We start from the raw sequence: 27,230 nt of genomic DNA on the forward strand, positions 1-27,230 counted from the left end.
CTAATCTCCAGTTGCACCCCCGTTTGCCCTCAGAACAGCCTCAATTCGTCCGGGCATAGACTCTACAAGGTGTGGAAAGCGTTCCACAGGGATGCTGGCCCATGTTGACTCCAATGCTTTGTGTCCAGTTGGCTGGATGTCCTTTGGGTGGTGGACCATTCTTGATTCACACGGGAAACTGTTGAGCGTGAAAAACTCAGCAGCCCTGCAGTTCTTGACTCAAACCGGTGCGCCGGGCACCTGGTACCATACCCCGTTCAAAGCAACTTCAATATTTTTTCTTGCCCATTCACCCTCTGAATGACACACATACACAATCCATGTCTCAGTTGTCTCAAGGCTTAAAACTCCTTATTTAACTGGTCTCCTCCCCCTTCATCTACTCTGATTGAAGGGGATTTCAGTGACATCAATAAAGGATCAAAGCATTCACCTGGTCAGTCTATGTCATGAAAAGAGAATGTTTTGTACACTCAGTGTAGATTACCTCCGCGCATTATCATCAACTCACACACAATTCAGCCCAGCATGCACTGCAGCATTTACGTAGACCTAGTGGTAGGCCCACAAATACTTTATTAATAAAAAATACAACTAATAATAGAGTAAATGTTTTCTCACACACTTTCCATCATGTTAAATATTTTATTTGATAAATAAATCATAAATTATTAACATGATATAATAATAGCAATCATATTAGGCTAATATATTATACAGCACTGTAATTGACTTGTGGAGCTGGAACTGTGCTGACTGACACCATAGATAATGTGTTTATGGTAACACTTGGCACTATGCAAAGTGTTGTCAAATCAACAACCACAGCTTGAAGCTGGATGCATTGGTTAATGAACATTTTGTATGTGACAGGTGGAAGTTTGCCTAATCAAATGAAGCCCATATGAAGTCATTTAACTATGCAATGGTGTTGACATAGAGCAAGTTGGCAGGTGTTCTCTTGAAGAGTGCAAGGTGTTGTAATGGTCACATAGGAAATTGCTGGTTTAAACAAAAATAGAAGGCAAAGGGTTTGCATACAACCTAGGTCTTTAGAGACCTGTTTCAGTTCATTTATGTGTGTGTGTGTGTGTCTCTCTGTGTGTGTGTGTGTGTGTGTGTGTGTGTGTGTGTGTGTGTGTGTGTGTGTGTGTGTGTGTGTGTGTGTGTGTGTGTGTGTGTGTGTGTGTGTGTGTGTGTGTGTGTGTGTGTGTGTGTGTGTGTGTGTGTGTGTGTGTGTGTGTGTGTGTGTGAATGGAATAGTTGCGTTAGAAGGGAGATACATCCGTTTAAGCCATATCCCATTGCAGATAAGGAGCGCTGTAGGTTGACCCTGTAAAGCGTCCTGCCTTGACCGGGTCAATAATGTTGCTTTTCCCTCCCCGCAGCCTATGTTCATGTGTCATCCAGTGGTTCACTCAGTCTCACGCGTGATTACCCGATTTAGTAGCATCATCATCTAAACAGACAATGCCGGCCCACCCATCCCATCCATCCAGTCATGTTCAACCCCGGCAGCGTCCATGGTATGGTTCGATTGCCTCACCACCGCTGCTAGAAGCGCGCCCACGCTGGCGTGCGCCATGATTGGCCGCAGTGCCTGTCGATCATTTTAGCATCCCCCTACCGCCCCTCTGCACTGCACGTCTGTGGTGGCATCACAGAGCACAGACCCGCATATATGACATACTATAATTCGTGGGGGTTGTGGATGCATGCCAGAGCGAGCTAAAAGCAGATTCTGAGATACCCTGGACAGCGCACATTCTGTCTCCTCGAGCCCACCTCTCTCTCTCCAGGGTAACGTGCCTCACAATCTCAACGCTATTTGACCTTCGCAGTACAAATTACAGGGCTTTCTACATCCAGCAAAAAGAGATGGTAAGCACACTACACATATCGGCTATACTGTCGGCATTTTGTATGGGCGTCAACTGATGTTTGACACAGGTGACAACACGATCGAAGGGAGATAGACTACCTCCTGGAGAAATAGCTCTGATTCGTGTGATTGTCTGAATTTTCATTGAATTATTGGAAGTCTTGTGTCAGACTTGAATTAGAGGCACTATCAGTGTTTTTATACTTGGGAAAGTTAAGTAACAGCAAGGAATGTGCAACTGATGATGGTCAGGCGATGGAAAAGTGCAAATTGCAAACTCAATAGTTATTGAATTGTTACGGAATTGATTTTGTTCACTGCAGAAGGCTAAACATATAACATATATATATATTATCCTATATTGTAGCATGTCATTGCATGGTGCATAGATCATATGCATTTTAATAATACATGTATTACTATGTGCCGTGTGCACACTATGATAAAACCTAGTGCTGCGCTATTAACCCGGTTATTTTTCGTTTTTAAACATCTAATTGACCAATGTAGGTTAAATTATTTGAATCTCATTTCTTTCTTTTTTTCTGTGCACTCATTGCACAGTTTCTCTAGATCAAGCAAGAACTTTGCGATGTTGTAGGGAGTTGTAGTTTCTAACAGGCTAATATTCTACATAGTTTATTGCAGAAAACGTGGTAATTAACTACAATGATCATAATCCATTGTGTGCCTACTTATCTGGTTTGTGTTTCTTTTAGCCTGCTACATAAAAGAAACAAGAATGAGCCATCAAGAGGGATAGAGAGCAGGTGCATCGCAAGGTATCTCTACCTGAAAATACATGATCTAAGTGACTGATAGTTGGTATTCAGCAGTCATAAAAGTATGCCTTATATACTATGAAGAACTACTAAAATAGTGATTTTGTCAGACAGCATAGGCAGCAGTTGTATAGAGATGAGATGATGAATATACACAACAATTGAAATATTTTATTAAATAAAGTAATAAATTATGTCTAATAAGTGATAAGCAGTAATGGGCAGTCACTACCCTCATGGGACTTTTATTAATAGTTTTATTCTGTGTTGTTACAGCATTCAACTCAGATAATGCATAGTGCATTTATTTAAAAAATGTATAATCGAAACCGAAATCGAAACTGTCATTATTTTTAAAATAGTTGAACCGAAACCGAACCGACCTCAAAAAGCACAGCACCATTTAATACCTACAGTATTCAACCCTTTATTTTTTTCAAAGTCTATAGAGACGTTGTCTTTTTTTACTTCGTCAATACCTTGCAATGTCTGGCTTGTTGGTCCCTTTTAGTAGAGTGCTTGTGTCAGCAAGAACCAATTCTGTTCTTTAAAGAGGAAATCTGCAGTTGAAACAATAACAAAACAAGCTCCCCGCTACTGTTTCAGTAAAAAGCTGAGGGATGGGGCTGGAGAAATGTAACCTGTTAATTAACAAACCCTGTTCAAACACAACAATACTTCCAAATCCATCTGAATTATTTATTGAACTTTGATTGTTAACAAGAGTCAGAGTTGCTTGAAAGATGCTGTCAGCCAGGAGCTGGGAAATCAGGAATTACAAAGCTGCTCTGGGCATTTCTTGATTGTAAATATGAACTAACAAATGGGGCTAACGATAACCTTGTCAATGCCAATAGGGAAAATCTTAGAGTAATACTTTACTTAGTGTAGGGAGTGATACTTTACTTAGCGTAGGGAGGGATACTGTACTTAGTGTAGGGAGGGATACTGTACTTAGTGTAGGGAGGGATACTGTACTTAGTGTAGGGAGGGATACTGTACTTAGTGTAGGGAGGGATATGGTACTTAGCGTAGGGAGGGATACTGTACTTAGTGTAGGGAGGGATACTGTACTTAGGGAGTGTAGGGAGGGATACTAGGGAGGGATACTGTACTTAGTGTAGGAGGGATAGTGTAGGGAGGATACTGTGTACTTAGTGTAGGGAGGGATACTGTACTTAGTGTAGGGAGGGGGATACTGTACTTAGTGTAGGGAGGGACTTAGTGTAGGGAGGGATACTGTACTTAGTGTAGGGAGGATACTGTACTTAGTGTAGGGTGTACTTAGTGTAGGGAGGATACTGGGAGTGTAGGGAGGATACTGTACTTAGTGTAGGGAGGGATATGGTACTTAGTGTAGGGAGGATACTGTACTTAGTGTAGGGAGGGATACTGTACTTAGTGTAGGGAGGGATATAGTGTAGGAGGGATACTTAGTGTGTACTTAGTGTAGGGAGGATACTATACTTAGTGTAGGGAGGGATACTGTACTTAGTGTAGGGAGGATACTGTACTTAGTGTAGGGAGGGATACTGTACTTAGTGTAGGGAGGAATACTGTACTTAGTGTAGGGAGTGATACTGTACTTAGGAGGGTGTACTTAGGAGGGATACTGTAGGGAGGATACTGTACTTAGTGTAGGGAGGGATACTGTACTTAGTGTAGGTAGGGATATGGTACTTAGTGTAGGGAGGGATACTGTACTTAGTGTAGGGAGGGATACTGTACTTAGTGTAGGGAGGGATACTGTACTTAGTGTAGGGAGGGATACTGTACTTAGTGTAGGGAGGGATACTGTACTTAGTGTAGGGAGGGATATGGTACTTAGTGTAGGGAGGGATACTGTACTTAGTGTAGGGAGGGATATGGTACTTAGTGTAGGGAGAGATACTGTACTTAGTGTAGGGAGGGTAGTTATAACTGAGTATCTTAGTAGTTATAGTAGTAGTAGTTATAACTGAGTATCTGTTTGAAGCCAGGTAAAAGAAAGACAAAGAGTAGACTAAAGACAGCCAGGTGACGAAGTAAATGATTGGAAAACAACAGAGGATAGGTTTTATAACTACACCTACTACACAACAAGCTCGCTCTTTGAGGGCAACATAGTATGACATGCATTTTTTACCAAAATGTATGAAAGTTACTTTTCTTACAGTCTTTCGAGACTACATTACATTACATTTAAGTCATTTAGCAGACGCTCTTATCCAGAGCGACTTACAAATTGGTGCATTCACCTAATGACATCGAGTGGAACAGTCACTTTACAATAGTGAGGGACTACTCAGCTGATTTGGTTCTGGGTGCTGAGATTACATTTCTCATTGATATATTACAGATGTAGGGTAGGATCTTAATTTGAGCAAGTTTGATACAACAGGAAAATAATCCTGCAGCAGCAGGAAATGTGAATTATTTGGATTATAATTAATGAACATTTTTAATTGGGGCAAATCAAGTCTGTAATTTCAAAGAGCAAATGACCAACTACAGAAGCCTTTTTAACCTCAAACTCTACAAGTTTGACATTCCCCGAAACAGGGTGATCAAATTAAAATCCTACATCCTACCAAGATTTGCATGTGCTCTGGCTGTCATTGCTGGCTCTCTAACTAAGTAGCCAGTCCCGTATGTCTCTCTGTTGGCCCATAGACCTAAGGGATAGTTTAAACTCTCAGCTCAGTTTAATGAGATAAGGGACACTAAGTGCCCCTGGACATGTACAGGACAGGAGATGTCAATATGGTGGCACCAAAGAGCTGAGGACAGGTCACAAATTGTGTTTGTGTCCTCTGCGTCAGAAACCCAACACCCCATAGCGTATCAGCTTTGGTCTGTGTCGGCCCATCTCCTAAAGAAGGTGGAGGTAGACTGAAATGTCAATATGGCCCCTACCGCTTGTTCCCCCCAGGTCGCCCTTCCGACATTTGTTACTGCAGAACGCAGTGGCCTGGATCAATAAACAGTAAAGCTCTTGGAAATGGGGGACAAATAGAGGAGAGGCATTTCCCCTAGTGACCTTTTCTCCAGTGTCCCAGTGAGAGAGAGAGATGGAGAGAGAGATGGAGAGAGAGATGGAGAGAGAGAACGAGAGAGAGAACGAGAGAGAGAACGAGAGAGAGAACGAGAGAGAGAACGAGAGAGAAGAGAGAGAACGAGAGAGAGAACGAGAGAGAGAACGAGAGAGAGAACGAGAGAGAGAACGAGAGAGAGAACGAGAGAGAAAGAGAGAGAAAGAGAGATAGAGATAGGGAGCAAAGAGCAACACACCACTCCCTGACATTATGTATAGGATACCGGTTACTGTGACTCGACAAATATTGTGATGGCTGACCAACATATACAATATGAACATAAGCCACTTCCAACTACTTGCTTACCACCTTGCAGCAAAGGCATAATGTTTGTAAGAAATAGTCAATTTGACATTTAGCAGACACTATTATCCAGAGTGACTTACAGGAGCAATTAGTATTAAGTGCCATGCTCAAGCACACATCAACAAATTATTACCCCACTGCTCTGGGATTCAAACCAGCGACCTTTTGGTTACTGGCCCAATGCTCTTAACACGCTTAACCGCAAGGCTACCTGCCACCCAAATTTTGGCAATTGCTTAATAATAGATCGGATTTATTAAGTGCTTTTATGTGCATTTCAGGACCTTGTTTTATTTGTAATTCACCGCATCTAAAATCCAACTGTTTACATGAAAAGTGACTCTATAATGTGATAAATGGGCTCTATAATGTGATAAATGGGCTCTATAATGTGATGAATGGGATCTATAATGTGATAAATGAGCTCTATAATGTGATAAATGAGCTCTCTAATGTGATAAATGGGCTCTATAATGTGATAAATGGGCTCTATAATGTGATAAATGGGCTCTATAATGTGATAAATGAGCTCTATAATGTGATAAATGGGCTCTATAATGTCATGTACATTTTGTTAAATGGGCTCTATAATGTGATTAAAAGGCTCTATAATGTGATAAATTAGCTCTATAATGTGATAAATGGGCTCTATAGTGTGATAAATGGGCTCTATAATGTGATTAAAAGGCTCTATAATGTGATAAATGAGCTCTATAATGTGATAAATGAGCTCTCTAATGTGATAAATGAGCTCTCTAATGTGATACATGGGCTCTATAATGTGATAAATGAGCTCTATAATGGGATAAATGGGCTCTATAATGTGATAAATGGGCTCTATAATGTGATAAATGGGCTCTATAATGTGATGTACATTTTGTTAAATGGGCTCTATAATGTGATAAATGGGCTCTATAATGTGATAAATGAGCTCTCTAATGTGATAAATGGCTCTATAATGTGATAAATGAGCTCTATAATGTGATAAATGAGCTCTCTAATGTGATAAATGGGCTCTATAATGTGATAAATGGGCTCTATAATGTGATGTACATTATTTTGTTAAATGGGCTCTATAATGTGATAAATGGGCTCTATAATGTGATAAATGAACTCTATAATGTGATAAATGGGCTCTATAATGTGATAAATGGGCTCTATAATGTGATAAATGAGCTCTATAATGGGATAAATGAGCTCTATAATATGATTAATGAGCTCTATAATGTGATTAATGAGCTCTATAATGTGATAAATGGGCTCTATAATGTGATAAATGGGGTATATAATGTGATAAATGAGCTCTATAATGTGATTAAAAGGCTCTATAATGTGATGTACATTATTTTGTTAAATGGGCTCTATAATGTGATAAATGGGCTCTAGAATGTGATAAATGAGCTCTGTAATGGGATAAATGAACTCTATAATGGGATAAATGAGCTCTATAATGTGATTCATGAGCTCTATAATGTGATTCATGAGCTCTATAATGTGATAAATGGGCTCTATAATGTGATAAATGGGCTCTATAATGTGATAAATGGGCTCTATAATGTGATAAATGAGCTCTATAATGGGATAAATGAGCTCTATAATGGGATAAATAAGCTCTATAATGGGATTAATGAGCTCTATAATGTGATAAATGGGCTCTATAATGTGATAAATGGAGTATATAATGTGATAAATGAGCTCTATAATGTGATTAAAAGGCTCTATAATGTGATGTACATTATTTTGATAAATGCCATACAAATGGACATACGGTGACACACAGACATTTATTGCAAGTGACTTCTCTTCTCTTTTTTTTTAAACTTTCAGAATCATTTACAAAGTTTGGACGAGCGGTTAAACGCGCTTTTTTACTTCCTGTTTGAAGACAGAGGTATGTATTTTCCAATTGAAGACTGCAATGGTTGTTAAAACTACAAATGTGGTTGTCAAAACTACAAATATGTCTGCTCAGATGACAGAGTAGCATCAACTGATGTGTAACTGACATTACAGAGTCCTTCAAAGCTCACCTCACGCAGGAGGGTAGCGGTCTAGGTACACGTCGGTGTGTGTAATCAGACTGACCCATCTGAATACTACAAATTCCCACAGCTTTGCCATATCCCCTCGTTAATGAACTTTTAACACATTTTACAGTACTTAGGGATATACCTGTGTTATTAAGGTGTAATAACCTATGTAATACCTCTGTGATAGAGTAGTAAATAGCCAGTTATGGAGTACACATTTTTCATATAAGCCTACTATGTGAATGCCTATACACACATACCTGGTCCAAGGTAAGTTATGATAGAATTGTTGCCTTGATGTCGTGATAGAAAGTCATGTCTTAGGGAATTACTTTTATATGGAGTTTTAGAGAATAAACGTTGGGATTCCTTCCTGTCAAGCACTGTCATAGCCTTCTACTCCATTATAATTTGTCAACAGTTATCTTTTGGTATTATCAATGATTGATACTATTGATTATTGAAGTTATTGATTGTTGATATTGTACTATACTGTTGAGAGAGATTGCAAGTAAGCATTTCATTGCACCATTTATACCTGCTGTGAACTGTGGACATGACGAATACAATTTGATTTGTATTTAGTACATAAACCATATAGGCTACGACAAGGATTTGTAATCGTATGAAAATCATGAACAACATACTATATATTTTTTCATATCAGGTCAAGCAGAGTGCAATGTTAGATCTTATTGCTTATGACAGGTTGAATAGTACTGGCTTGAATAATGGAATGGCATGATGATCCCAACACTGATTGTTCACTGTGTTCTCCCCCCTCCACTTAGACTCCAGGGTACGAGGATGGCTCCTGTTGGACTCATATCTCCCCACCCTCTCCCTCACCATCCTTTACCTCCTCACAGTATATCTGGGATCAAAATACATGAGGAACAGACCAGCATACTCACTCAAGGGGGTCTTACAAGTGTACAACTTCTCTGTGACCATGCTCTCCCTGTACATGCTGGTTGAGGTAAGTTGTTCTAAGACAAACCTCAGAGGTCAGAGAGATGTCTGAGTCGGGGATATGAGTGCCTTTATACCCTGGCTCGTGTTCATTAGGCATCAAACGGAAGAAACAGACTGACAGGGAGAGACAACCTTGACTTCTCCAATAAGAATAGTATATTTTCATTTTCTGTTGCAAAACATTTTGAAACGTTTTCCCACAATGAACATAACTTTGGGAAAGGGCATCTGTAAATGGAGTGCGTTAGTGACAGTACAGTAGGTACAGTAGGTGTAAAGAGTGTCTGTTAGTGACAGTACAGTAGGTACAGTAGGTGTAAATAGTGTCTGTTAGTGACAGTACAGTAGGTACAGTAGGTGTAAAGAGTGTCTGTTAGTGACAGTACAGTAGGTACAGTAGGTGTAAATAGTGTCTGTTAGTGACAGTACAGTAGGTGTAAAGAGTGTCTGTTAGTGACAGTACAGTAGGTATAAATAGTGTCTGTTAGTGACAGTACAGTAGGTACAGTAGGTGTAAAGAGCATTACTGTGTCAGACAAGTCCGAAGGCATCTGCCTTAGTAACATCCTAGTTTTATACATCTGTATTGGTAACATCCTAGTTTTATATATCTGTATTGGTAACATCCTAGTTTTATACATCTGTATTGGTAACATCCTAGTTTTATACATCTGTATTGGTAACATCCTAGTTTTATACATCTGTATTAGTAACATCCTAGTTTTATACATCTGTATTGGTAACATCCTAGTTTTATATATCTGTATTAGTAACATCCTAGTTTTATACATCTGTATTGGTAACATCCTAGTTTTATACATCTGTATTGGTAACATCCTAGTTTTATACATCTGTATTGGTAACATCCTAGTTTTATACATCTGTATTGGTAACATCCTAGTTTTATATATCTGTATTAGTAACATCCTAGTTTTATATATCTGTATTGGTAACATCCTAGTTTTATACATCTGTATTGGTAACATCCTAGTTTTATACATCTGTATTGGTAACATCCTAGTTTTATACATCTGTATTGGTAACATCCTAGTTTTATACATCTGTATTAGTAACATCCTAGTTTTATATATCTGCATTAGTAACATCCTAGTTTTATATATCTGCATTAGTAACATCCTGAATTTAATTGCATCAGTATACACGCACCTGGTCAGTAGGCGACAGGGTCAATTCAGATAACCATAGGTATAAGCAGGGGATCAACTAAAGGACTAGAGTGACTCTCAGTCCCGTTGAACTACCGCAGCGTCTGTGGCGCGCAACGAGGCCGAGGTACTGAGCTCAATCGAGAGGTTAAGTTACTGAGAGTTTCTCTGGATATAATTGCAATCAGTATACACGGACCTGGTCAGTAGGCGACAGAACAGCTGTTCAATAGTTAAACGGTATAACCCAGAGGCCCTTCTCAGGTCCAGCAAGTTAGAATCTTTGTCATTTGAGTTTTAGTCACCAATGCCTTTTAAAGTCAAATGGTTTTCTTATGAATTCAGAATTCAAAAAGTCAGCGCCGAAGTATCGGCAGTTTCTCTATATATACCTTTTTATCCATCACTCGAGGTCACCTAAGTGTCCTCCCCTCTACAAACTTGGAGGACACACAGCTGATTTACCACACATTAACAACAGTTCATATATGGGCATCTGTTTAGGACAGTGCCCTTATTCTATCAGCAATGAGTCTAACAGCTGTTCCCATTCAGAGGTGTCACTTGAGGCAGAGGGTGGTTCTTCCTGACACCAGTCTTGTTCAGGACGATACGCTACCCCTGGTTGGAAACATTTATGACACAGATATATTGTGCCTCCTAATACTACCCCATTAGTGGACTTTGTTCCCAGGGGTATGGGTTCTAATAGCCCACAGCCACCACAATTGGTGTATGCCGTCACACAATCTGTTTGTCTCCACTTATCTACCCACCATCTATGCCCCTCCAGTACCTCCATCACTCTACCTGCCTCTCCTATCACTCCTTCTATCGGTGGAGGCACTACAACTGTTGCTGTTCTTACCCCAAGCCCAGGCTGGAAGTGTTCCTCCGGTTCCTGCTGGGGGTGGGGGAAAAGAAAATGGGTAAACAGAGTCCCCAGACTATTTTTAGCATGTTTGTGGGCCAGCCGGATTCTTCTCCGCAACTTAGAATCAATAGGACAGTTGCCCAGAGGACCAGTGGGACGACCTTTAAGGCTGTGTTCAGCTGATCTTTTGGTTTTTAGTTTTCTCATTAATTGGACTATTTGGACACATAGCATGCCAACTAGGCCTGCTTCAATGATCCGCGCCACATAGTGTATTCCAATTATGGTAGCACACATAGGTTCCATTATACCGTCTGTTCCGTTCTTCTCTATTGCACCTATTTTACTTACTACAGTCATAGCTGCAGCTAAGGCTTCTAAGCATAGACAGACCAAATAATATTTTCCTAATATTGTGTACATTCTCTGGATTAGTATTATTGGTACAACGGACAGCATTATTCTTTGTCCCATCGTTAACCCTAGTTTAGCAACGGCCACTAATGAGTTGATAAATAGGGCAACCCAAGTTACTAAGCCATTATTATGCCTATTTTCCCATGCTATTTTCCAAAAAAACTACGAGAACTAATATTTGACAACAGATGTTTTCCCATACCTGGTCAATGGAGGGACTGCATGCCTCAGCCGAGGTGTCATGGTCAGTTACGTTGGAAGTCATGGCAGGGGATATCTTTGAGTTTCGCTGCCGACTCCAGAAGGTTGGGGAGCTGCAGTTCCGTTTACTGGGTTGCTTGTTATGGTGGTAGTTAAAGGAGTGCGGTTGCTGCTTACTGTGGTAGGCCAGGTCGTGGTGTTTAAAACAACACTGGGGCTGTGACAAACCACGTCCTCCCAAGGCTCACTATCTGTGCTCTGTTCATAGATTAACTTTATCTTGGTGATGTTTCTTTCATTATTTAGGTCTCCTTCCCATTGTCCTCCTTTATAGGATTGGATAGATGAGTATATGCCCCGTTTCTACATGTCTGGGTTACTAATACTGGTCCGGCGGTTAGGTTAACTATCCAGCCTGATAGCATGGTACCCTAATACTGGTCCGGCGGTTAGGTTAACTATCCAGCCTGATAGCATGGTACCCTAATACTGGTCCGGCGGTTAGGTTAACTATCCAGCCTGATAGCATGGTACCCTAATACTGGTCCGGCGGTTAGGTTAACTATCCATCCTGATAGCATGGTACCCTAATACTGGTCCGGCGGTTAGGTTAACTATCCAGCCTGATAGCATGGTACCCTAATACTGGTCCGGCGGTTAGGTTAACTATCCATCCTGATAGCATGGTACCCTAATACTGGTCCGGAGGTTAGGTTAACTATCCAGCCTGATAGCATGGTACCCTAATACTGGTCCGGCGGTTAGGTTAACTATCCAGCCTGTTAGCATGGTACCCTAATACTGGTCCGGCGGTTAGGTTAACTATCCAGCCTGTTAGCATGGTACCCTAATACTGGTCCGGCGGTTAGGTTAACTATCCAGCCTGATAGCATGGTACCCTAATACTGGTCAGGAGGTTAGGTTAACTATCCAGCCTGTTAGCATGGTACCCTAATACTGGTCCGGAGGTTAGGTTAACTATCCAGCCTGTTAGCATGGTACCCTAATACTGGTCCGGAAGTTAGGTTAACTATCCAGCCTGTTAGCATGGTACCCTCAACGTCTTTCCATAGTATTGTTTGGATGCTATTTTCTTCTCGACTATTGTTCCAACCAGTGTGGTTAGTTTTGCTTTCTATCTTTACTGTGGGGAATCCTGGGCATTTGGTATCATTTGCAGTGTCACATTGTACAGGTATGCCCCATCTTTTTGTGAATGATTCCCTTTCGCATTCTTGTTGCTCTAGGTATACTACTTTTCCTATGTCTAGATCTTCTGGATCGTATTTTAAACCCAAATAAAATCCTAATCCTTGGTTCTGTACTCCAACAACTTCATATTTCCTGTGAAATATAAGAGGGAGAGTATCCTTTACTTTATTCTTATTTTTTAACTATTGGGTTTCTGGGTTTGGATGGACCCTCTCCAGGGTCTGATCCAAATACCAATTTCATCCTGGCCAGGAATGATCTCTTGGGGGGGCTGTGTTCTCTTTTGAGTGCTGCCTTTTGTTTATCTTTTCCCTCTCCAGCAGCACTGTCTGTATATATGTACTTGTGGCAAGAGTAGACTCCTTCTGTCTTGAACACCGGGTCCTGAGCTATGTACAGTTGCCACCCTAGCCCAAGTCTGTATCTCCTCCTGCCATCTCCATCATGGGGAGGAACATCCTTTCCTACACTCAGAGGGGTGACAAAGGTGAAAATGTGCTGCTTTTCCATTGCTCTGCCCCAGTGTAACTCTCTGACTGGCCTGCACTGACCTTCCCACCAGCACCTTCTCATGAATCCAGGGTGTTTGTTAGACTCGTGGTTGTTGTCTAGGGGGTAATCGTCTATCTGGTCCCAACCTGTGGACTCCAGAAGCACTCCATCCCAGGCTACACTAGGGTATACTAGGATCCATTCACCTTGTCCTGTTTCCATCCAGGTCTGTTTGTTGACTCTGTCTATCCTATATCCATCACTAGGTCCCTCTCCAAGGTCCCTAGCTCTCAGATACTCATAACTGGAGTTAAATTGGAATCTCTGGGTCAGTTGGCCTGGTTCTATTCCCAGGGTTGCCGTTGGAGTGGGCCAGAGAGGCGCTTCTATCCTCACTGGGGTCAAAAGGGCTCCTTTGGTTAATTTAACTTCTGTAACCCTCTGCCTTCGGCACTCCAGACAATCTTTGTCTGAGATACTTCCCCATCTGTCCCATGCACACTGGCACCCTCTGGGGTTCACTGTTCGTATGTCTACTGCACAGTGTGTCATAGTGTTGCAGTTGCATCTACCACATACTTGTGTCCTACCATATCTGCACCCATTTTCTCCTGAGGCCCCATCTGAGCATACCTCAATTTTCCTTAGGCTTTGCTCAGCAGGCCCTTCATACTGCATTTCCCCAGTAGGCTCATTACATACGTCACAAGTTACGCACGTCCTCATGCTTGAGCCTGGTGGCCCTGTCAGAACACTAGATTCCCAGACCACTCTCCCTGTACCACCTCCCTTCAGTCCTTGCCTGGCTACTTCCTCATGTCGGAAGTGCCGGCCTACCCATATGCCACTCGGGCTTCTCCTAACTTGTAGGCCCGCTCTGCACTCTAGGAGGTATTTCCAGTCAGGTACATTTATGGAGGACATACTTTCTTAAGTTGTGTGTCTACTTTTTTTCCCGCAAACTGTTTTTACCGTATTTAGCGCTTATTATTTTCTCAATAATACGTCTTTTACCGTATTTCTTTCTACCAGGTCACTTTTGTCTGCCGCTGGATTCTTCCTAATCCTGATCCAGTCTCCTACCTTTAAAAGACAAGGTAGAGGGGTAGACTGGAGATTAGGAATATCCACCGTACTATTCATCCCTGGTAGTCCCATCAGTTCCCTAGGGCTAGGCCCTGAACTGGTTGGGGTGCTGTTTAACTCTATGCATGCCTGCACTAGTTTTGGTCCCCAATCTTTGTCAGCTCTCCACAACCCCAAAGTTGTTTTTAGCTTGCCAATGGTCCTCTCTGCACACCCGTTTGCTTGTGGTGTGTAGGGAGGTGAGAAGATGTTCCGTATTTCCCCCTGGGAGCACCACTCTTCTACCTTTTTGTTTTTATACTGACGTCCATCGTCAGTCCTGATCGATTGAAACCGTCCTAGGGTCAAAGTCAGAAGGTTAAGCATTGTCAACACAGGCAGAGCATTGCATGTTTTTGCTGTGTGTACCATTGTGTAGCCTGTTGCCATGCACACCGCTACTATAGCATGCCCATGTCCCAGTACCGTAGCACTTTTCATGGGACCCAATAGTGTCTAATGCTATTTGACTCCATGGCGTGCATGTTTTGATGTTTTGATGTGTTGATCAGACACTCTTCCTAGATTACTAGGCTTTTGCTCTTGACAGGTAATGCACTGCTGGCACACCAGTTTGACCTCTACTGGGTCAAATTCAATCTGGTCCTGTCTAAGACGCTTCATAAAGATTTTGGGACCTGGGTGTCCCCAATCTATGTGTAACACCTTAAGTTTTTCTGCTTCAGTTTTGTAGAGAACTATTCTGCCCATCTGGACTAGCTCATCTACTTCCCTGTTGCCTTGTTGATTGAAGTCAGCTTCCTTTCCACCCCCATCTACTGTGTGGGCTTTTTGGTGACTGACAACAACATCCATTCTATCCATTAACTCATGGATCTTTCTCCTTCGTGCTGAATTGTTTTGTTTTGAGCCCTTCTGTAACCATTGTTCTGCCATATCTTTTTATCAGAAGTCATGGCCTGGGCACTGTAGTAACTGTCTGTGACCAACTCCAACCTTTTTAGATTTGAACCAGCACAGTGTAGCAGAGCTTCCATTATGGTCATGACTTCTGCTTTCGGGGCAGTGTCTGCTATTTCTTGTTTCCTCTTTATGAGTGTTTTCGCCAGTGGCTTTGTTTTTTACAATAAAACCCCACTTGGTTACTCCTGTTTTCTCACTTCCATCCGTGAGCACTACTATGTCCCTAGGTTTATCCTCCTTTGGTTTTACCTTGACTGTTGTAGGTCCTGGTCCTGGTTCGTCAGTGTCCCATCCTTGGTCACTGATGAACATAACTCCTTTGGTTTTACCTTGACTGTTGTAGGTCCTGGTCCTGGTTCGTCAGTGTCCCATCCTTGGTCACTGATGAACATAACTCCTTTGGTTTTACCTTGACTGTTGTAGGTCCTGGTCCTGGTTCGTCAGTGTCCCATCCTTGGTCACTGATGAACATAACTCCTTTGGTTTTACCTTGACTGTTGTAGGTCCTGGTCCTGGCTCGTCAGTGTCCCATCCTTGGTCACTGATGAACATAACTCCTTTGGTTTTACCTTGACTATTGTAGGTCCTGGTCCTGGTTCGTCAGTGTCCCATCCTTGGTCACTGATGAACACAACTCCTTTGGTTTTACCTTGACTGTTGTAGGTCCTGGTCCTGGTTCGTCAGTGTCCCATCCTTGGTCACTGATAAACATAACTCCTTTGGTGGCATGTACGTTCCTCCACTTATCCCAAGTGGTGGTCGTAATACCTACCATTTTCTTCGTGTGGTTAGTGGCCCATAGTCCTTTTAGGTCTGTGTCTTTTATGATTATGGCCTGTCCTTGGGCAAGGGACACTATTTTGTTCCAGTATAGTTCTAGCAGGGCCATTTTAGCCCCGGGACTTGAGTATTTCACTATGGGTCTTTTCAACTGCTTACTGTAGCACTTGATTGTTCTCTCCGATCCTTCATTGGCCACCCATATGAACCCGTCCCTATCTATGTCCTACCCTTCTAATTTTACAAATGTCCATAGGGGCAGATCAGGGTTTCTTGGCTCATTAGTCCGGGCTACAGCTGCCATTTTTTTATCTATTTATTTATTTTTTACTTTATCCATGATTCAGTCATTTTGTCTGTTCAAATGATGGGCTCTTTCCCATATTGCTCATGTGACGGCTCTAGTTGGTTATTTCGTCTAGTAATGCATTTATAGCAATGCTTAGCTACTCTGCTATAGCCCGGTATGTGGTTTCTAATATACCCTAGTTTACCTAGGCATTTCTGCATCTCATTCACTGTTTGTGGCTTCTCCATTCTCTGCACTTTTTCTAGGTATCCTTCACTTGCAGTTATTCCGTCGCTGATTGTGAAACCGAGAAAACTGACTTCCTTCCTGCCTATCTGGCTTTTTGTCAGATTCAGTTTTCTGCCTGCAGTATTCAACTTGGTTAAGGCCTGTTTTGTGTCTGGCTTTTTGTCAGATTCAGTTTTCTGCCTGCAGTATTCAACTTGGTTAAGGCCTGTTTTGTGTCTGGCTTTTTGTCAGATTCAGTTTTCTGCCTGCAGTATTCAACTTGGTTAAGGCCTGTTTTGTGTCTGGCTTTTTGTCAGATTCAGTTTTCTGCCTGCAGTATTCAACTTGGTTAAGGCCTGTTTTGTGTCTGGCTATTTTGCATTGCTCCCCTGGCTTATGTACTCCAATTATTTTATGTGTGTTCTGACTCTCTCTATTTGGTCTGGAACAAAAAATGGTTCTACACCTGCATTGCTTGCTGTTTGGGGTTTTAGGCTGGGTTTCTGTACAGCACTTTGAGATATCAGCTGATGTACGAAAGGCTATATAAATAAATTGGATTTGATTTATGACTCCCCTTACTTATAATTATTTAGCGACCAATAAGCTGAGGATATTTTCTTCTCCTTGTAGCATATTTATCCCTAAGTGGTTTATTATTTTCATATCTTTTTTAAAGTCCATCCTGAAATTGTACCCTGAGGTGTCCACTCTTTGCATTATTTACTTCCCTGTAACGTCCCATTCCCCTACTCCTGTGTCAGTGTCTAACTGACCTAATACATATGCACATGGGTCATATGGAAATAGAGCGCTGGTAGGGGCCGTTAACTCAGGTAGTAGTAGAGTCTTAAATAGAGGTGTGGGTGTATTAGTAACATCCTAGTTTTACACATCTGTATTGGTAACATCCTAGTTTTATATATCTGTATTGGTAACATCCTAGTTTTATATATCTCTATTAGTAACATCCTAGTTTTATATATCTGTATTGGTAACATCCTTGTTTTATATATCTGTATTAGTAACATCCTAGTTTTATACATCTCTATTGGTAACATCCTAGTTTTACACAGCGGATCAAAAGTGATGCTGACGCTTCGATAAAATATTCATGTGAAAAAATATATGATTCCTCAAAGAGATGATCTTTCATCCCTCCCAGGTGTTTGTGAGTGTGTGTCTGTATGTATCTACAGTTGAAGTCGGAAGTTTACATACACTTAGGTTTGAGTCATTAAAACTAGTTTTTCAAACACTCCACAAATTTCTTGTCCACAAACAATTGTTTTGGCGGTTATATATATATATATATATATTTATATATATATATATTTATATATATATATTTATATTTATATATATTATATATAATATACAGTACCAGTCAAAAGTTTGGACACATTTACTCATTCAAGGTTTTTCTTTATTTGGACTATTTTCTACATTGTAGAATAATAGTGAAGACATCAAAACTATGAAATAACACATATGAATATCATATCACTCCGTCTCTCGCTCTCTCCCTCTCTCTGTCTCCCTCTCTCCGCTCTCTTTGTCTCTCGCTCTCTCGCTGTCTCCCTCTCTTTGTCTCCCTCTCTCCGCTCTCTTTGCCTCTCGCTCTCTCGCTGTCTCCCTCTTTGTCTCCCTCTCTCCGCTCTCTTTGTCTCCCTCTCTCCGCTCTCTTTGCCTCTCGCTCTCTCACTGTCTCCCTCTTTGTCTCCCTCTCTCCGCTCTCTTTGTCTCCCTCTCTCCGCTCTCTTTGCCTCTCGCTCTCTCGCTGTCTCCCTCTTTGTCTCCCTCTCTCCGCTCTCTTTGTCTCCCTCTCTCCGCTCTCTTTGCCTCTCGCTCTCTCACTGTCTCCCTCTTTGTCTCCCTCTCTCCGCTCTCTTTGTCTCCCTCTCTCCGCTCTCTTTGTCTCCCTCTCTCCGCTCTCTTTGCCTCTCGCTCTCTCACTGTCTCCCTCTTTGTCTCCCTCTCTCCGCTCTCTTTGTCTCCCTCTCTCCGCTCTCTTTGTCTCCCTCTCTCCGCTCTCTTTGCCTCTCGCTCTCTCACTGTCTCCCTCTTTGTCTCCCTCTCTCCGCTCTCTTTGTCTCCCTCTCTCCGCTCTCTTTGCCTCTCGCTCTCTCGCTGTCTCCCTCTTTGTCTCCCTCTCTCCGCTCTCTTTGTCTCCCTCTCTCCGCTCTCTTTGCCTCTCGCTCTCTCACTGTCTCCCTCTTTGTCTCCCTCTCCGCTCTCTTTGTCTCCCTCTCTCCGCTCTCTTTGCCTCTCGCTCTCTCACTGTCTCCCTCTTTGTCTCCCTCTCTCCGCTCTCTTTGTCTCCCTCTCTCCGCTCTCTTTGCCTCTCGCTCTCTCACTGTCTCCCTCTTTGTCTCCCTCTCTCCGCTCTCTTTGTCTCCCTCTCTCCGCTCTCTTTGCCTCTCGCTCTCTCACTGTCTCCCTCTTTGTCTCCCTCTCTCCGCTCTCTTTGCCTCTCGCTCTCTCACTGTCTCCCTCTCTTTGTCTCCCTCTCTCCGCTCTCTTTGTCTCTCGCTCTCTCGCTCTCTCGCTCTCTTTGTCTCCCTCTCTCCCTCTCTTTGTCTCCCTCTCTCCTTCTCAGTCTCTTCGTCTCTCCCTCCCTGTCTCTGTCTCCGTCTCTCTGTCTCCCTCTCTCTCACTCCCTGTCTCTGTCTCCGTCTCTCTGTCTCCCTCTCTCTCTCTCTCTGTGTGTCTCTGTCTCTCTCTCTCTCTGTCTCCCTCTCTCTCTGTCTCCCACTCTCTGTCTCCCTCTGTCTCTGTCTCCCTCCCTCTCTCTCTCTCTCCTCTCTCTCTCTCTCTCTCTCTCTCTCTCTCTCTCTCTCTCTCTCTCTCTCTCTCTGTGTGTCTCTGTCTCTCTCTCTCTCTGTCTCCCTCTCTCTCTGTCTCCCACTCTCTGTCTCCCTCTGTCTCTGTCTCCCTCTCTCTCTCTCTCTGTCTGTCTGTCTCTCTGTCTGTCTCTCTGTCTGTCTCTCTCTCTGTCTCCCTCTCTGTCTCCCTCTCTGTCTCCCTCTCTTTCTCTCTGTCTCCCGCTCTCTCTCTGCCTCCCTCACCTCTGTCTCTCTCCCTCTCTCACCTCTCTCTCGCCTCTGTCTCTCTCTCTCCATATACCTATTTATTTCTCTTCCCTCTCCTCCTCTCCTTCTCACCTCCTCTCTCTGTCTTCCTTTTTTCCCTCTCTTCCTCCTTTCTGTCTTCCTCTTCTCCTCTTCCTTTCTCTCTCTCTCACTCTCCTCCTCTCCTCTTCTCTCTGTCTCCTTCTCCCACTGTGACCTCTGGGCATGGGCCCGTCTGCTGACTCATATGACATGTTGTGCAGTGGTCCAGATGCCATATCAGCTTCGATTCCAGGCTAGGTGAGAGGGTGAAGGACCATACAGACAGATTAACCTCACTGGAAACCCTCCTAGGCAGGCTACCACTCTCGCACAACACAGATTGACTATTTATAAAGCTAGAAAGATGATACTGTTATGATTATTAGTAGGAATGTGAATCATGAAGACATCTACAGTGTAAGCTATGTCTAATGTCTATATGATAGGCAATGTGTGAAATATAGCTTGAGGTGTAGTTTGTAGGTTGTGTTGTTAGTTCCAAAGTGGCACTGAGGTCTAAGACACTGCTTCTCAGTGCTAGAAGTATCACTACAGACCCTGGTTCGATTCCAGGCTGTATCACAACTGAGTCCCATAGGGTGGCGCACAATTGGCCCAGCGTCATCCAGGTTTTTGCCGGGGTAGGCTGTCATTGTAAATAAGAATTTGTTCTTAACTGACTTGCCTAGTTAAATAAAAAGTTCCTGGCCCCGGGATCCTTTCTATGGATGGACTGAAGAGGAGTCTCTACTGCATTATGTGTTTCTAACATATACTCCGTCTTACACTGTTGGTGTGAACCACCTTTCATTTGACTTGACTTCTTACGGCTAATTTAATTTGACAACAGCCAGTGAAAGTGCAGGGCGCCAAATTCAAACAACAGAAATCTCATAATTAAAATTCCTCAAACATACAAGTATTATACACCATTGTAAAGATAAACTTGTTGTTAATCCCACCACAGTGTCCAATTTCAAAATGCTTTACGACGAAAGCACACCAAACGATTATGTTAGGCCTGCACCTAGTCACAGAAAAACACAGGAGACACAAAAAGCAGAAATAGAGAAAATTAATCACTAACCTTTTATGATCTTCATCAGATGGCACTCGTAGGACTTCATGTTACACAATACATGTATGTTTTGTTCGATAAAGTTCATATTTATATCAAAAAATCTCAGTTTACATTGGCGCGTTACGTTCAGTAATGTTTTGCTTCCAAAACATCCAGTGATTTTGCAGAGAGCCACATCAATTTACAGAAATACTCATCATAAACGTTGATGAAAGATGCAAGTGTTATGCATATAATTAAAGATATACTTCTCCTTAAAGCAACCGCTGTGTCAGATTTCAAAAAAGCTTTACAGCAAAAGTACACCACGCAATAATCTGAGTACAGCGCTCAGCCACGAAAACAAGCCATGTTGTGGAGTCAACAGAAGTCAGAAATAGCATTATAAATATTCACTTACCTTTTGTTCTTCTTCAGAATGCACTCCCAGGAATCTCAGTTTCACAAGAAATGTTTGATAAAGTCCATAATTTATGTCCAAATACCTCCTTTTTGTTTGCGCGTTTAGTCCAGTAATCCAAAATCCACAAGGTCCAGACGAAAAGTCAAAAAAGTAATATTACAGTTCGTAGAAACATGTTGTAATGGCTCTCTTCTATCTCCTCCTCTGACGAAGAGGTTGAACAAGGATCGGACCAAAATGCAGCGTGATGATGATTCATGATATTTTAATGAAGGAAAACTATACATACTGAAACTACAAAAATAACGAAATGAAATAACGGAAACCGAAACAGCTCTATCTGGTGCAAACACAAAGACTGCCAGACCCCTGATTCAAACAGCTCTTATTCACTCCCCCTTCACAGTAAAAGCCCGAAACAAAGTTCTAAAGACTGTTGACATCTAGTGGAAGCCTTAGGAAGTGCAATCGGACCAAATTTACACTCTCTATTGGATAGCCAATCATTTATTGTTTGCGCGTTTAGTCCAATAATCTAGGTAGTCTAGCGGTTATGGGTGTTAGGTCAGTTACCAAAAAGTTGCTGGTTCATGTCCCTTAGGCTGACTTGGTGGAAAAAAATGTCTATGTGCCCTTGAGCAAAGCGTTTAACCTTAATTGTTCCTATAAGTCACTCTGAATAACAGTGTCTGCTAAATTACTAACATGTAAGTGGAGTTGGCCTGAAGGCATATAGGGATGGTTTCACAGCTGGAGCCTAGTCCTAGACTGAAAATTATGCTCAATTGTGAATCTCCGTTGAAAGTGTTTTTCAATAGAGCTTGGTCTATGTATGAATCCTACACTTGTGCACTACATACATTCACTAAAACGTAGAGAGAGGGAGAGAGGGAGGAAGTATGCTGTCGTCTGAGAATAATGACCTCCAAGCAGCGAGATCTATTTAAAGAGCACTTGAGCACAGTTAGGATGCGGAGAGCAGTCATATATCCCTCTTTGTGGAAGTTTATACAGGGGTGACCGAATACAACTACAACCATTACAACTACTGACTGGGTTAGACTGACACGGCAGAGAAAGGCAGGGAGGGTCGGGCTACTGCCTCAGCTCAGTCGGTCCTGACAGGGATACAGATGTGTGTGTGGGGAGGCGTATGTGTGTGGAGCAGGGTGGGGTGTGTGTTATAGGGAAATGGTGCATGACTGTGTGTGTGGTGGGGGGTGGTGAGAGTTATACTGTGACGTTGACCGTGGCGTTTTTGGTTGCAGCTCGTCTCGGCAACCTTGTCGGCAGGCTACCGTCTGCAGTGTCAGGGACTCCACGAGGCAGGGGAGGCGGACCTCAGGGTGAGTAACACCGTGTGTGTGTGTGTGTATCTCTACACAGCTAGTGTGTGTGTGTGTGTGTGTGTGTGTGTGTGTGTGTGTGTGTGTGTGTGTGTGTGTGTGTGTGTGTGTGTGTGTGTGTGTGTGTGTGTGTGTGTGTGTGTGTGTGTGTGTGTGTGTGTGCTGACTCCTTCCCACCCTCTATCCTTCCTCAGTAACATTTGTGTTGGGCTCTGCTGTCTACGCCATGACTGGCCTCTGAAAACCATTGACATAGAAATGCAGAAGTCTATCTAATGAATAACACAAACCTACTCTTAACATCTTGAAGAAAGGAGTCATGTCGTGTTGACTGTTGTTCCCTTACTACTTATTAGAAAACGTTACAACCATCTAGTTAAGTAATGCAATGTCTCCTGCACTCAACTATCAAGTGTCTCAACAGATGCTATCATTGCTATGTTTGTTCATATTGGGGGCTCTCGTTAACTGACTTGCCTAGTTAAATAAAGGTTAAATAAATAAGATAAATTCAAATACAGTACATACAGTATATGGAGCTTGTATAAATCAGTTATTGGTGACTCAAGTTAAATATGCTGAAGCCCTTGGTGTGTAGCCTCGGACAACCAGCCTGGTCTCTGATACACGGATTACATTGTTCAGTATGGAGAATGATTTATGTCAGCTGGCGAGATCAGGCTGGTTCCACAGTGTGAGGAAAGGCTAGAGGTCCCGCTTTCCCTGGGAAAATAGTGGTAGTAGATCTGTGAGTACCATCACATGCTGTTACCTCCTACAACTTCAAAGGGAATGGGTTGTATAATATATTTCTGTCAGCTAGTGTCCACAAATGGCATCCCCCCCATCCCCCATCTTCTGCACCCCCCCTAGTTTGAAATATATATATATATATATATATATATATATGAATGTGATAACGTAAAGCAACATATGCAAGAGTACAATTGTGTAATTAATTAACACAAAGAGTTAATTACAATGTATTACAATTAAATGAATTACAATGAATTACATAACTTAATTACAGTTACATTAGCTGTAAATTAAAGAATAATAATGAATATCCACTGCCACACAAAAATATTGAAATTACATCTTGGTCACATTTTTTTTATTTTTTGTTGTCGTTGAAGGTCATAGTTCCAGACACAATCATGAAAGGGAAGTTGATTCAGTACTCGCCATATTACTGCACAGTCCCCTACATGCTCTTCTATAAACTCACCAGGTAGCCAAGGTGCTGTGGTGGTACTACTTCTCCAAGGTGATTGAGTTCCTGGACACCATCTTCTTTGTGCTGCGGAAGAAGAACAGCCAGATCACCTTCCTGCACGTTTATCACCACGCCTCCATGTTCAACATCTGGTGGTGTGTTCTGAACTGGATCCCCTGTGGACAGAGTAGGTCACACCCACTTCCACCTACATCACTGTTAGAATCAAAGGGATTTGATTGATGTAAGAGCGAATCAGTAGGGGGCTTTGGGCGTGGTATAGGCAGAGACGAAAGAGGGAAGAAGGACATCTCACTCGCTCCTTTTTTCTGGTTCATATACAGTCAATGAACTAAGCAGACCAGACCATAAAGATATATAGAAGACTCATCTTTGTATCTGTGCCATTATATCTTATGTGACAGTATGGGCAACGCCATTGAGGCTACCTATATTTTAAAGGAGTCCATTTTCTTCTTCACGATTGGCTGATCCCTCCTTATGACCAGGTTGGACTCCAGCTAATATGACCTTTTAGCCACTAGAGGTCTCTATCATTCTCTATGGACCAGACCCAGCTGCTAATGCATTGGTGCCTATGGGAGAGCCACCTGCTTAAGTAGACCGGGGAGAAAAAAAATATCAATGGCAAACGGCATGAGTGGGACATCTTCATTCATCCACCATCTTTGATATAGGTTGGCGTTAGGGTCAGATTGAGATGAGAGCTGAGGTTGATGTTCTTCCTGTGGAAATGTTCTAACACCTATTCTTCAATGTTGAAGCCCAATGGGGGTAGTTCCTATTTTGCTGATTATGCCAACGTTCTTCAAGCAGGGCTAAGGCACTGCATCTCAGTGCTAGGGGTGTCACTACAGGCCCTGGTTTGATTCCAGGCTGTATCACATCCGGCCGTGATTGGGAGTCTCGTAAGGCGGTGCACAATTGGCCCAGCGTCGTTAGGGTTTGGCCAGGGTAGGCCGTCATTGTAAATAAGAATTTGTTCTTAAAATGACTTGCCTAGTTAAATTAAGGTTAAATAAAAATGTAATGGGGCCTCCCGGGTGGCGCAGTGGTCTAAGGCTGGTTGCAATTGCCACCAGAGACTCTGGGTTCGAGCCCAGGCTGTCACAGCCGGCCACGACCGGGAGGTCCATGGGGCGACGCACTATTGGCCTAGTGTCGTCCGGGTTAGGGAGGGTTTGGTCGGTAGGGACATCCTTGTCTCATCACGCTAGGTGTACGGTGTTTCCTCCGACACATTGGTGCAGCTTGTTTCCGGGTTGGATGCGCGCTGTGTTAAGAAGCAGTGCGGCTTGGTTGGGTTCTGTTTCGGAGGATGCATGGCTCTCGACCTTCGTCTCTCCCGAGTCCGTACAGGAGTAGTAGCTATGAGACAAGACCGTAACTACTAACAATTGGATACCACGAAATTGGGGAGAAAAAATAAAATAAAAATATATAAAAAATAAAAATGTAATAAATAAAGGGATCCGCCCCCCTCATGAGGCCGGCAGCAGAGTGTCATCCCATCCCAGGAGGCCATATATAACTACACCAGGAAGAAGCTCAAAACCAGGAGCAAACTCAAGTGAGCATGTCCTGTCCTATAATAAAAAATTAATAAATACAACTAGCCCAAACAACTTTAACATGTCCCTGCTACAAGCAATTTACAAAATATGTTTAATTATTTTTCTCACTGTAGTTGTGTTGCCTTGGTGACAGACCAAACTGCTGAATTTCAATGTGAAAGGTTTGTCAAGTATGTCAATCAATAATACATTTTTCCCAAATCTTTTTTTCCAAGGTTTCTTTGGGCCGACTCTTAACAGTTTCATCCATGTGTGTATGTACTCCTACTATGGCCTGTCCACAATACCCTCCATGCAGAAATACCTCTGGTGGAAGCGCTACCTGACTCAGGCTCAGTTGGTGAGTACACTGGTTGCAAATTCCTTTCATGAAATGAGCGCTCATATTCAATCAAGCCTATATGATCTCACTTGAACAGTGAAGGGAACTACTCTTCTAGTCTAAGAGCAACGGCCTACATTAAGCATAGACATGGGACGATAAAAGCCACGCATGTTAGAGGAGTTATACGACCCCTGACGGAGGGGTTTCCCCTTTTTGTTCTCTGTCTCAGATCCAGTTTATACTGACCATCACACACACCCTGTCTGCAATCGTCGTCCCTTGTGGTTTCCCCGTTGGATGCCTGCTCTTCCAGTTCTCCTACATGGCCACCCTCGTCATCCTTTTTGTCAACTTCTACGTCCAGGTACAGTAGCGCCTTGGGGTTACCTTCCCATAAACACTGGATTCAAACTGTGCTCTGTATAATAGGACACGGTCAAAAAAAATGTCTAAAATTATTGGAAAAGTCCACAAATACGACAATGTTCTTTGTTACGCTAGGGATTCATTTAAAGGCATGTCTGAATGTTTATGTTGGTTTTTCAATGGTCGAAAGTTGACCGATTTTTATCCCAGACCTACAGAAAAAGAAGGCCAGAAGAATCCATCAAGTCCAGTCGCCCAAATGGCCACTCTGTCTCCACCAATGGCACCAGCTTCAAGAAGGGAAAGTAGTATTTGGACCTGGTTGTCAAGACAACGACCTACTTCAACAACCACCAGAATCTATACATGTCGTGACACTACTGCTAAAATGCTCCAAAACAGGGATAAGTTTCAGTATGCATGTTATGTATAGAAACCTTTGTACTTAATTTTTGTATTAAATTCTTCATTTGGTTTCCTTGGAGCTTGACAACATATGCGTAACATACTGTACGTACAGGAATGATGCGCTCATTTCCTTTGCACTTTCCATTGCTGAAATGCAAGTGTGAAAATTCCATCCATTCCTGACCACGCAGTAACCTATGCAATTCATAGTTTATATTCTCATAGTGTAAAAACCTGAATACAATCAGCAATTTCCACAATACTTTGACATAATTTACGTTGCTATTGCTTTATTGAATATAGCCCATGTGTACAGTGTGTACTCATCAAAAATATCAGTCCAGAGCATTCACTGAAATCATTGTTAAACTAAAGATGCCTTAGAAACACTGCAGATCCTTACACCTGATGTATCACAATGTATTTGAATGTCTTCGTTTACGGGTACAACATGTGCTGGTAAACATGACTGGGTGACTGGGTCTTTAGAAAAAGCAATATTGAACAGGCTTTCCTGACGACTTTGGTAGACTTTATACATTGAGAAATGCAACCACTGATCAATATCTTTGAATGGCTATCGGCAAACAGACAAAATAAAAGTACTTCAAAAAAATAAA

At 42.4% G+C, this 27,230-nt stretch overlaps 1 protein-coding gene across 2 annotated transcripts; it reads left to right on the forward strand.

Annotated features, from left to right (window-relative positions):
* The first annotated feature begins 1,663 nt into the window (after positions 1 to 1,663).
* On the forward strand, positions 1,664 to 27,230 carry elovl2 (ELOVL fatty acid elongase 2). Of its 2 annotated transcripts, XM_046292945.1 has the most exons (9): positions 1,665 to 1,881; positions 2,602 to 2,664; positions 7,872 to 7,935; positions 8,866 to 9,053; positions 22,623 to 22,700; positions 23,932 to 24,103; positions 25,727 to 25,851; positions 26,066 to 26,200; positions 26,413 to 27,230. In XM_046292945.1, the coding sequence occupies exons 4-9, from the start codon at positions 8,964 to 8,966 to the stop codon at positions 26,509 to 26,511; spliced, it is 699 nt and encodes a 232-aa protein (XP_046148901.1). In that variant the 5' UTR covers positions 1,665 to 1,881; positions 2,602 to 2,664; positions 7,872 to 7,935; positions 8,866 to 8,963; the 3' UTR covers positions 26,512 to 27,230. The 2 variants fall into 2 exon arrangements, with proteins under 2 accessions (XP_046148900.1, XP_046148901.1); XM_046292944.1 differs by lacking the exon at positions 2,602 to 2,664 and having other exon boundaries at positions 1,664 to 1,881.

This window comes from Oncorhynchus gorbuscha, linkage group LG12 (assembly GCF_021184085.1).
Source record: "Oncorhynchus gorbuscha isolate QuinsamMale2020 ecotype Even-year linkage group LG12, OgorEven_v1.0, whole genome shotgun sequence".
In the NCBI taxonomy this organism is placed as follows: domain Eukaryota; kingdom Metazoa; phylum Chordata; class Actinopteri; order Salmoniformes; family Salmonidae; genus Oncorhynchus; species Oncorhynchus gorbuscha.